At 37.7% G+C, this 12,648-nt stretch overlaps 1 protein-coding gene across 5 annotated transcripts in view; it reads left to right on the top strand.

The window, feature by feature from the left end:
* LOC127504428 (IQ motif and SEC7 domain-containing protein 1-like) overlaps positions 1-12,648 on the top strand; it is an 83,137-nt gene that overhangs the window by 11,706 nt on the left and 58,783 nt on the right. Inside the window, exon 4 of one of the 5 annotated variants that reach the window (XM_051878970.1) lies at positions 8,087-8,173. The exons of 3 other annotated variants lie outside the window; for them this stretch is intronic. In XM_051878970.1, coding sequence (XP_051734930.1) covers positions 8,087-8,173 — 87 coding nt within the window. Of the gene's footprint in view, positions 1-3,305; positions 3,589-8,086; positions 8,174-12,648 lie in introns of those variants that run through there. One more of the 5 variants, XM_051878967.1, reaches the window with a different exon arrangement.

The following is a 12,648-nucleotide window of genomic DNA, read 5'->3' as shown; positions in this document are numbered from 1 at the left end:
TTTACACAGTAAACTCACTGTTCCAGTCATAGCAGCGTCAAATGAAATAAACCAAATAAATTATCCAGGGAATAACATTAAATGAATGAACACGTATTCTATACTCTCATTTGGACTTTTCTATTTCCTACATTTCAATTAATATATTGCATCAGTTCAGTTTAAAATGGTATGTGAAATTATCTAAAATCTATTATAAATCTAGTATTATACACTGTAAAAAGTAATACACTCTAACTACTCAATAAAATTGTGGCAACAGATTACAAGCAATTTTGTTAATTAAATTCAGCATATAGGAATTGAGTTAGAATGTATCAAATTAATTCCTTAAAAGTCAACCATTTAAAATGTGTAAAATTAGCAAACACCATTACAAAAACCTCAAACTGACATAAAAAGCAAAGAGTCAAACTGCCCAACTAGGAGAAACACTGATCACCATAATGGCGATCGAACATTTTCAATAAAATCCACACCAACATCTAAACCTCAGTTAATTCTTGTGTTTCTCTTTCCTTCAATGATTCTGCTTGTTATCATCAGGAGTCTTCAATGTTGGCAATAAAAAATAAAGACTTCTTAATTAATCTCTGACGTCTGTCTGTCTATTCAGATATTTTTGTTTAAATTTTACTCGTTTTAAATGGTTGACATTTAAGGAATTCGATTAATTCTAACTCAATTCTAATTGTTGAATTTAATTAATAATATTGCTTGTAATCTGTTGCCAAAATTTTATTGAGTAGATATAGCGTATTACTTTTTGCAGTGTATGTAATACTTAGTTGTCCATTACTCTTAAATAACTCTCACTAGTACAGTAATACTGTTATCATACCAATTTCTAAAAATAAAGATTTGTTTCTAAACACAATATTCTTGTTATTCTAAATAACAGATTAATCAGTTGTTGGAGAAAATATATAAAATCATAGGTATATGAGCTTGCAAAACAGACCGCCTTGCTAAAACACACGTGTGGGAGATGCGGAATGGATAAAAATAACTCAAAAAATAAAAGAGGACTTGAATAAGCCCATTAATGGCATGTTTGAGTCATGCTCTTAACGAACTATGTTTTATTTCCTCTTTTCATATTGTGAATAATAAATGTGTATCATTTTAATTTGCTTGTTACACAATGGAGCCTAACTTATTGTAATAATTATTTGATGTAGCCTACTTTTACACTCAGAATTATTCCTTGGCATCCTCACATACTAAACTGCATTTATTTAAATTGTTTGTGTGCTGGAGGTACGCTATTACGTCGTGTGCAGAGTGATGTTAACATTTAAGCTAGCTGGTGAGAGAAAATGGCACTATCAAAGAGTTTAAAGAGGAAAGTTGACAGCGAAAATAGGGCATACAAAGAAGAATGGAAAGACAACTATGTGTTCATCTTACCTAGTTTTGTGAATGCAAAGCTGCAACGAAGTTGTCACTGTTTTCAAAGAATATAACACCGAAATGATGCGACGCGTCAAAAGATAATAGAACCCATTATAATTAGTGATATTGACTATACTGGATGCGGCACAGTGCGACGTGAGTCACGCGACACAACACATTCCCGACAGTAAACGGATTCCTCGTTCTATTTCTGATGTAGTCGAAGTGCTTTGCAACGGTTGGTTTGTCGCGTTCAGTGTAGACAGCTTTTAGCTGTTGCGGCACAATGCGGCACGAAAGAAGTCGCGTCTGGTATAGACGCAGTGATGATATTAAACAGCACCATGAGACGAAGATCTATTCCAGAACCAGCCGCTATCAAAATAATCTGGCTGCGGGCGCGGGCCAGATATTGCTGGCGGGCCAGTTTTGGCCTGCGGGCCGCCTATTGCCGACCACTGCACTATAGTTAAGCCGCAATCTTTTGTGATGTCACAATCAAGTTGAATTGTGGGATATAGAGCTGCTTGAAGTGTACATTGGAGTAGACTCGATCCCTCGGTCAAAATCGATGGGACATAAACTCCCCTTGCCTCAAAATGGTGGCAGGGATTCCTCCGAGGGGAAGTGCTTAGGGAAGTTCTTGAGTGTAAGTCTAAAAGTGGAGTGGAGCACATTAGTGATGTGCGGGTCTGCTTTTTTTCCAACCCGCGGGTCCCGTTTTTATGAAATTATTTGGCCCGCCCCAGCCCGCCCCAGCCCGCCCCGCACCACTGTATCTATTTTTACATCTATTGTTTTATTTAACACACGGAAATGTTCATTTCTGAGAACCGGTCCCAAACATTAGATTTAGCAGCCTGACCTTTTTTCTTTTAATTATGTAAATTCCCGACCTCAATTTCTCCCGCACCTCGTCTTCCATTTTCACTTTTATTTCTCCGTTTTTGTTGTGGTGGCTGGCGGCGGGAGCTGCTTGGTGCGCAGCTTTCGTGACGTATCATGTGATGCCAAAGGTTTGGGGACATCACGCAAGTTACGTTGCTACGGCCTTCTTATTGTAACCTTATCAAAGAACCTAATAAAATATGAAAATAGATATTCCCAAATATTTAATATAGGCTATAGGGAATTGCACGCAACATACATGGATTTTTTTATTTATTTTGTTTTTAATGACCCGCCCCAACCCGCACCGCAAATAAAGTGACCATTTCTTTCCCCGCCCCAACCCGACCCGCGGGTTACCCGCGGGGTCCGCAGGTTATGAGACGCACATCACTAGAGCACATCCATAGTCTGTCAGTAACGCTCTGTTTAGTTCCTGTCTCTATGAAGCCCCTCCTTCTGAAAAGCACAGTGTGCTCTGATTAGTTGGCTGGAGCAGTGCGTTGTGAATGTTGTTTGGGAAATGTCCCACCCCTTACCATAACCGCCAGTTTCAACACACTACTAACTAACTCAACCAGGCCCCGCCCCTTTATCCAGCGTATGAATTATTTAAATGAGGAATATTGTGAAGAAAACTCAAGACTACAATGGAGGCATTTCAGGGAGTTCAGAAACAGTGACACTGATGTAGAGAAGAACTCCCGTTGGAGGGACTTTCAGAGCTTTTTCATGCTCAAACAGCAACATTACACACTAAAGAAAGATGAAGATGGAAACAAGCACAATATAGGCCCCCTGTTGTTAATGCGGTTTCATTTCTCGGGACAGAAACACGTTCTCTCTTATCTTCTTGACCTCTGGCTGTTGATGTACTATTACGTGTGTAATGGGCTCTGTGTTCAGGAGGTCTCTCTCCTCCTGTTTCTATGGAGACCAGAGAGCCAATCAGCCGCCTTGGCTGCGGGCTGAACTAAAGGCTGCAGATGGAGGAGGCAGAGCATGTCTTACACATGAAGAAATCTCACATGCACTCACATGTGTGCTTCCGTGTCCACACACACACTTCATCAGCATTCATAATTCCTGTGTGTGTTCTGCATCAAGTGTGTGCTCCTCGCAGCATGCAACGAAGCGCCTCTTGCTTTGGGCTGCTGCTGATGCAAGTGTGTGATGCTCATGTGACGTCACGGGCCACGAACGGAGCTCTGTTTCACTGAGAGCAGCCTGAATGAGTGAGTGTACGCGCTCACGGCACACGAGCACACGCAGAGCCGCGGCCATGGCGCACAGACTCAGCATGATGTGAGTAAATGATTCGATCCGCAGCAGTTCGCTTGCACACTGTTTTTACCACAGTGCACCTGTGCTTAATCGTGTTTTATGTGGAGGCTTTTTGATGGGCTTGCAAGTGTGTGTGTGATGATTGGACTAATGTGATGATGGCGAAGCAGTTGTGGTCATGAAATGAACAGAATGTGCTGCTGCAGTGAATGGCTGTGATAGCGCTGTGTTTGAGGTGTTTTCATGTATCATACAAAACACGAGGAGCCCAGTGTGTGTGTGTGTGTGTGTTTGGCTGGAACTGATGTGCGTTATGACGCAATTTCACAGTCACATGCTTTGGAACAAATTTGTGCTGCTATAAGCTGTGAGGTGTGAAGCATTTATCCTTCATGTGCAGTATTTGTATGTTCTCGCTCTTTCCAGCATATAAAGCGTAACAGAGTACAAGCATCTGAAACAGCATCAGTGTTTGTGTTTATTTGACCCTCTCAAGGTGACCGAGGTTAAACTGAAGGACACATTAGCACTAGTTCATGGTCTGGAGAGAATTTGCGCTGAAATGCTGAATTCAAGGTGATTTGGTGAGGAATACTGGTGTCCTGCGTATACTGCACAGTGCCAACTGTTTACTGCTAGCTATTGTTTTGTTGTTGATGTTGTTGCAAAAAGCATGCAGTATGAAGTGTGCACTAATAAGTGTTTCCTTTAGTAGTATGCTTCATTATATGACCTCATCACATTATCGTTATAATCAGAAATATATTTATTTTGTTATTTTGTGTTGCAAGACAGGACGTTGTTGCTATAAAGCTCTTGTGTCTCTGTACATGTATGTTACTTGTAGGGCTGCAAAATATCAATATGGCTATAATAATAATAAACATGTAATAATATAGCTGCAAGCAGCCATTTAGGGGCCAAGCACAAAAAAGCACGCAAGAAGTAAAATCATCAGTAAAATATAGCATTTTATATCATGTACTTTATTGTAGTTAGTGGCAATTTAATATTTTGTTCAGTTATAGTGCCACCAACAGACACAATCCCACCACTTTTTTTATGTGTCCTCAGTGTGTGCCCATGAATAAGTGTCAAATTTGGTGAAAATATCTCATTTCATTTATGAGTTATAGACATATATATGTATGAGTAGAAAAAAAATGAACCATGCACTACTTTATTGCATTTATTTGCCACTTACTATCAAAATTTTGGTATTTGGGCATTAGCGTATACTTAACGAGCTATGTTTCCGAATTTCCTACGATGGTTTCGTCTCGATCGGACTAACAGTTTCGAACATTGTTTTAAAGCTAAATAGCTTTATGTTGCACAGACCATAAGGCGAAACCTAGCATGTTAGGTATCGTTGGACTCAAGGATTCAGGAATCTAAGGAGATGACTCCCATGAAAATAAATTAACCACATCAATAGTTATGAGCATATGAATATTTGATTTCACCACTAGGTGGCGCTGTCTCGAAACTTTTCAGGCTCCTTCAGGGCAGCATGCTGATGACCCATACCGAGTTTTGTAACGATATGCTAATGTGTTCTAAAAATACAGCATTTTGCTACAAAATGCAAAATGGCCGACGCCCAAAACGGCCAATATGGTAAAATTGGATATCATTCGACTCGGCATGCTGCCCTGAATCTAACAAGACCAGTTTTATCATTTTTAGCCAAACCTTGTGGAAGTTATCTCCGGACCAGTAGGTGGCGTTGTGCCGAAATGCAGCATGTAGCCTCAGGTCATGCTTGTGATGACATGGACCAAGTTTGGTCAATATACTCTAAAGCGTTGCAGAGATATAGCCTCACATCCAATTTGGCATGCTCTTCTTCAAATTTGTGTGTTATTCGAGAATGTTTGGGTTTATCAAAAACCTTTTGATAACTTTTTGCCAGAATAGTCTAAAGATGATCTGATTTGATTTTCATGAAGGAGTTAGAAAAAGTAGGTTTTTCGGTGGCAAAATTTGGTGGGAAAAGCTTAATGAAAATTTGGACAAGTGGTGGCGCTAGAGAGTTTGATCTAGAGACACCAAATTTGCTGTCGTTCATTTTGGGACTGTCCTCTTTATTAGTGTGCCAAATTTCATAACTGCCATAGACTCGAGAGCGGAAGAAGAATAATAATAGTAATGCCAATGGACACCTGCGGTGCTTGGCCCCTAAAAAACAAGAAATATTACTATTGTAATATTTCACTGTAAAATAAACACATTGATTTGCGATTTAATATATTTGCATCCAGCCATATCACAATTTCAGTTTTATTCTGATTACTCTTGCAGCCCTGCTTCTGTTAGTATGATTCACTGAAGAACACATTGTACTGAAGTGATGTTGAAACCAGTGTCACACACAGTGACCATTACATTTCACAGTGAGTTTAAAGACCCCATGAAACCACTAAACAAGCACATTTCTGCCCTGTGGTGACACGTTTCCTTGTGAAACAGTTGGGACAGCTGGGACTTTTTTTCCTTCTTTCTTTTTTTTTTTTTAAAGAAGCAATACCCTGCTGAAAAACCCAGCATAAACCAGCATGAATTCAGTGTTGGTCCAGGCTGGTTTAAGCTGGTTTGAGCTGGTATAGTGCTGGTCTCGCTGGTGGACCAGCCTAGTCATGCTGTTTTCAAACAAAACTGAGCTGGTCTAGCTAGTCCACAGGCACTCCTGCTTAACATGCTGGCACTGTTGGCACCAAACATACCCAGCATACAAAACATACCTTATGCTAGTGACCAGCAATCGTGGATTTTTTCAACAGGGTAGCCTTTATTTTATGTTTCAGCCATGAACTTTATTTACCAATTTATTTGCCACATATTTCTAGCAAGAAGCCAATAGGGCTGGGGGATTTTTCTGATTTTTTCAATTAATTCAAATTTAATGTTTTGCCCATTTTTAAATTGAAAAATCACGATTTTGAATAAAAATGTTAGCAAACGTTACAATTAGACATGTTGACAATACAGCAAAGAGAACCCTGAAGAAAAGAAAATGATCCGACCACATGATGGCATGCCCGAACACATTGCTAGTCTTAGGCGGCTGTTCGTGCAGAAATGCATTATTGCACCGAAAAAAATGAGGGCAGTGGAATGGGAAAAAAGCAAAGTTATTAAACGCAAGTTAAACTTTTTATAACTTGACCACCGCGTTTTTAGATTGCCGTTTCATGGGTGAGACGCTGCAAAAGACACAAGTGCAACAGCCAAACTCGTCTGCCAGATAGGCAGTAACAATAGGAAAAATGGCATAATGGAATGCAAAAACCTTTAAAGAACTATTAATGTGCTATGTTTGATATTTCATGTTTGCATGATAGTGACAGGCTGAAAGCTGCTGTTGTTTTCTGTTTTTACAAAGCATTTGCTGTTAATAATAGCCTATTACTGGTGTTATTTATTGCTATTGCTTTTTGGCTAAGAAATATTTAGCATTTTTTTTTTTTTTTTTTTTCTATTTAACCTTTATTTTTCCAAGAAGGTCCCATTGAGATTAAAAGAAATCTCTTCTTCCAGGGAGTCCTGGCCAAGATGGCCGTACTAAAATTTCACATAAACATATAACACACAAAACAAATTCTAAACAGTCAAAGCAAAAAAACATTAATCATAAATCAACAAAATAATTAAAACAATGAATTATTTTATATTATTTCTGAGTATGTTTAAGATAAGTTTGTACAATATGTGCCTTCATATTTCATGCATATTTTCTGGAATAATATTTAACTAAACAAGTAATTTGTTTTACATTTACACCATGTTGATCACTTCATGTGTGGTGCACTTGGAATAGAACTTTTTTTAACCAGGTGGTTAATAAAGGGAATGTTACTTGAATCATATTGTAGTTACGTTTTTAATTTGTGTAGTTACATTAAACATTAAAACATTAAAAAAAATCGAAATTGTCAATCGCTCTGAAAAAATTGAGATTTTTTTTTTTTTGCTGCAGTCGCTCATGAGAAGCAATTATGTGTGACAAACACTGGAATGCTCTAATGACATCTGTGAACTTTCCCTGTTCCATCCTGAAGTGTATGAAAATGTGCGTCTGAGACTGAAGCAGTGACGCTGTGTGTTTGACGGCAGTCTGGTGCAGAGTTATATAAAGACCTGAGGACTCATGGAGAAATGAACTCACATCTTCACCTGTCATTTACTCATCGATATCAGACACAAACACTCATTACTGTACATGAACTGTACACAGCAAGCCCTTTCAAAGGATGAGAGCGATTATAATGTTATCTGGAGATGAGAATATGTATTTTAATTCCTCTAACAGCAAACCATTGGATTTTCCATTGTCTAAACACGTCACCTGACCTCATCAGATTCTGTCTTGTGTGTATTTGAATCATCATAGAAACACAATGGCAAAGCAGTGGCCAGAGTAATCAAGACATCAGGAAGCTGATGGGGTGAAGTGTGTTTGTAGTGTTGAGTAGATGACGGCGGGTATATGACGTGTTTGTTTCTCCTTGTGTCGTAGGTATGTAAATGCTTTGCACCAGTACTGCTGTCCTGCGCCGTGTCGCTCTAAGCAGCTAGCTGTACCTGCTCCTCTCTCTGAGTGCAGGTAAGAGGCGCTCACTGTCCAGACTGACAGAGGCTTCTCATCACCCTCAACTCAGTTAGAAAACAGTTACGTCACGTTCTCTCACTAGCAGTATTATTGTTCACCATGTTACAGTTAAAGGATTAGTTCACTTCAGAATTAAAATTTCCTAACAATTTATTAATTCCAATAAATTCCAGGATTTTTCTCCATTTAGTGGACTTCACTGGGGTTCAACGGGTCGAAGGTCCAAATGTCAGTTTCAGTGCAGCTTCAAAGGGCTCTACGCGATCACAGACAAGGAATAAGGGTCTTGTCTGGAGAAACTATCGGTCATTTTCTAAAAAAATAAAATAAAAATTTATAAACTTTTTAAACACAAATGCTCGTCTTGCTCTGCTCTGCGATGCTCCACGCATTACATAATCACGTTGGAAAGGTCACACGTGACGTAGGCGGAAGTCCCGCGGTAGGGAGAAAAGCTCCATCTCATTTTCTCCTCCAACTTCAAAGTCGTCCGAAATAGTTTTTACCATTTTTTTTTTTTGTAAAGGGCTTGTGACTTAGTCTTTGCACGTTCACTGGATCGGTGCTTCCGCCTACGTCACACGTGACCTTTCCAACGTGATTACGTAATGCGTGGCGCATCGCAGAGCAGTGCAAGACGAGCATTTGTGGTTAAAAAGTATATAATTTTTTTTTTTTTTTTTTTTAGAAAATGGACGATCATTTCACTAGATAAGACCCTTATTCCTTGTCTGGGATCATGTAGAGCTCTTTGAAGCTGCACTGAAACTGACATTTGGACCTTCAACCCGTTGAACCCCAGTGAAGTCCACTATATGGAGAAAAATCCTGAAATGTTTTTCTCAAAAAAGCTTTATTTCTTTTTAACTAAAGAAAGAAAGACATAAACATCTTGGATGACATGGGGGTGAGTAAATTATCAGGAAATTTTATTGAGAGTGAACTAATCCTTTAAATGCATTTCATCAACTTGTTTCATATTTTGTTGTGTCTTATGCTGCGTTCACGCCATGCCGTAATTACCGTAAATTTGAGATAACAACACGTGACATTCTGTTCAGAGCTGTTCACATCCTTGGACTGAAAATGCATTTCTATGGCAACAGTATCAATGTCTAAATGAATCCGTAGTGGTCAGGTGGTACAGGTAGGAGCTCTTAAAATATTCCCAGATTACAAGTTGTAAATGTGAATGCTTTTTACAAGTTTTTACAAATCTTGTAATTACAACATGGCGTGAACGCACCCTAATTTAAAAGGTTTAATGTATAATACTTTTCAATAATAAAAATGTTGGCTAGCTTGATCTCAGATTATATGATGGTACCTGAATCTGATTCACTTAAGGGTAGATAACATACTTTGTTGTTGAAGAGCTTTGAATCTTTGTTATAGCTGTTAGTTCCAATGAAGAACTATCTGTAGTGTCAGGACAGATATTTTGAAATGTGATGTGTTTCTTCTGACATATGTTTTTATTAGACCGTTTACTGTAATTCCAGTTCATGAGAATGATTTTTGTTTGTTTCCATACCATCAAACTGCCAAACAAGTCTTGAAATGACTTATGATTTGATAGAAGATACGTCCATAATGTACATTACAATTCAAATGATTTAAACCCACAAAACTGCAATAGTTTTTTTGATGATGATTTTGTCTAAATCAAATCTGAAGCATTGTGAATGGTTCAGTGTGATCTTCAGCTGGATTTACGGGTGTTAATCTCTTGTCCTGTTATTTACATCAGGTGATGAATGATTGAATGATTTCTATGACCCGGGAGAAGCTGTCAGTTTTAACGTTAGTGACTGACAGCACAGAAGTGTCTGCCTCATCCCATATGCACCATATTCGACAGCTAGTTGTTTATCACGTCACCAAACACACTCTGAATCAGTTGGGATTCCTGTACATTTAAGATGGTCAACTTAAGTTGTAGAACACGGCTGTCAGTCTCGTTGATAAGTGAACTGAGCGTGAACAGGACAGTACATTGCACTCCAAACAGGACTTGGCAACCACTGCTGCGTGAACGTCTTTGCATGCCACTCAATCTGCTCCATAGATGAGTAGTCACTGTTGGCACAGGATTTACAGTATAAAAAGAACCGCAATTTATGATAACTTATATTTTGTGTATGTTCTGCAGTTGTATATTTCATTAGATTTGTTTAATATTTTCCTTGAGGTTTTGGATCTTCTGCATTGTAGATTCTGATTAGATTCATAGAGGGTTTTTTACTGATGTCTGTTGTCTGTCCTATTATTCTCATGAACTGAAATTTCATTAACTTATTTTTTAATTAAAATAACATGATGTGATCCATGTGTTATTATAGACCAATCTTTTGTCAATGTCACAGCATATGTCACATGCAGAAGTGATGGCAAAAATAACCCAAGTAGTTATTCACAAAAGACTGATGCAAACAGCGTAAACCCAACACTATCTCGTCAGTTTACAATGTTGTGATGTTGGCTGTACAAACAACACTTTCTCAATCCCAAGGAGTCTCATGCTACACTGTAAACCCGAATAAGTTGGGCTAACTCAAAAAATTTGAGGTAATCAGTTACATGATATTCCCAATTTTAAATAAGCTGAACTATCAAGTTTTGAGTTTGTAGTACTCATGCATGTTAATTGCTCCTAACTTGAAGTACTGAGTTAGCTAACTCATACATTTTGATAGCAATTAACATAAAAAATTTAATTAACTTTTTTTTATTTTGAGCTCTTGCAAATCAAATGTTTATTGTAAACCCTAATAAGCTGTCAGAACTCAAAAAAAGTTGAAGAATTTAAGTTAAGAAACTCAAAGTTTAAGTAAGATTTTAACTTGAAATATTTGAGTACACTAAATTATACATTTAACTTAAAATTTTCAGGTTATCTCAATGTAAATATTTTGCTAGCTATAACAAATGAATTCAGAAAATGTCAACTTGTTAATTTGCTAACATATTGACAATAGCATGTAACTTACCTGCTCTCAAACCAAGCAGCATACTGTGCCACTTGTCACCATGATGATAACTCTCCAAAAACCCACATAAACAGAAACTCTTCTAAATTAGCATAACAAAACATGAATCACTACTAAATCTCCCACTTACCATTAATCTTGCACAAAAAACAACAACAACAACAAAAAAACACCATTATATAACACTTAATTTTAGCATTTACTCTCCCTTTCGAGTTCCATGGGCAAAGCATGCTGGGAAATAGAAATCTCAGTCCAGTTTCAGTTAAACTTAAGTTAGTCTAAATGAAAAAAAAAAAAATGAGTTCATAAAACTCAAAACAATGAAACAGTTTACTTCAGTTTACTTGAAATATGTCAGTGCTGTGAACGCAAAAGAAAAAAGAAAGTTCTAAATACTCATAACAGTTAATTTAACTTAACTAATTTGTTTAATTTAAGTTTGCCCTATTCAAACCAATTAATTATTTTCAGCGTTAGGGTTTACACTGCTTGTTTGAGTGCTCTGCGAGTCACCATAACTATGCTAAACGCCTGTTTTTGATCATCATCCCTATCTGCCGTAACGCTCAATTCCTGCACTCGTGTCAAGTACATATTCAAACATTATCTCCTGAAAAACTGCTATGAAAATTTGATGTCAAATGCTATTGTCCCAGTGAGGTTAGCATGCATATTTGGTGGGATTTATTGCGATTTGGCTAGCTTTTTTCTGCATACAACATTTTGCCAGTTTTTTTGCCATCATTTAGTGTACATGTGCTGCAGTGTTTGTAGACATTGGAGTTGGTCTATAATCAGAATTATAGATATGTAAAGCGTGCTTGAATGAGACGTCAAATGATGTATGCTTTAGGATTAGGCATCCTAGGCACCAGTGGTTCTCAACTGATGGGTCATGACCCAAAATGAGTCCCAGGTCTTTTTGAGGAATAAAAGCGAGTAATTGAATGCAACCACAAAAAAAAAATTGGCTTATCAACCATTAAAAACAAGGAGGAAAAACTTTTCATATTTGTTATTGTTGACGTCCAACCAAACATATATTTTGGCACATTTATTATATGCCAAATGATGCTAACAAGACATGCCTTCATCCTCCCAAAAAAAAAAAAAATAACATAAAAAAGCGCACTGTTTACATTAAATACAGGTACCTCGCATTTGTGCTGAACAAAATGGTCAATTCCCTTATTTATTTACTCTTATGTCATGTTTTGATGGAAGCATATGACTAATTTGAATATCCATTCTGATCGGAGAGGAGTCGTTATGCTCTTAACCTCCTCTAGCACTGCGTGTAAATCAATAATATGGAATCACCTGGTATCGCGCATAAAAAAAAAAAAACTGTATTATGGTAGTATTATGGTATTATGGCTTTACCTACGATCATTTTTGAGTATTTTTTTAAGGAGCCTCCCTTCCTCTGACGGTCTGCCACTGGTCATGTTAATAATTTTGCATCTATGCAGTTCA

Source organism: Ctenopharyngodon idella, chromosome 22, assembly GCF_019924925.1.
Source record: "Ctenopharyngodon idella isolate HZGC_01 chromosome 22, HZGC01, whole genome shotgun sequence".
NCBI lineage: Eukaryota > Metazoa > Chordata > Actinopteri > Cypriniformes > Xenocyprididae > Ctenopharyngodon > Ctenopharyngodon idella.
This window is presented reverse-complemented; position numbering and strand designations above follow the sequence as displayed.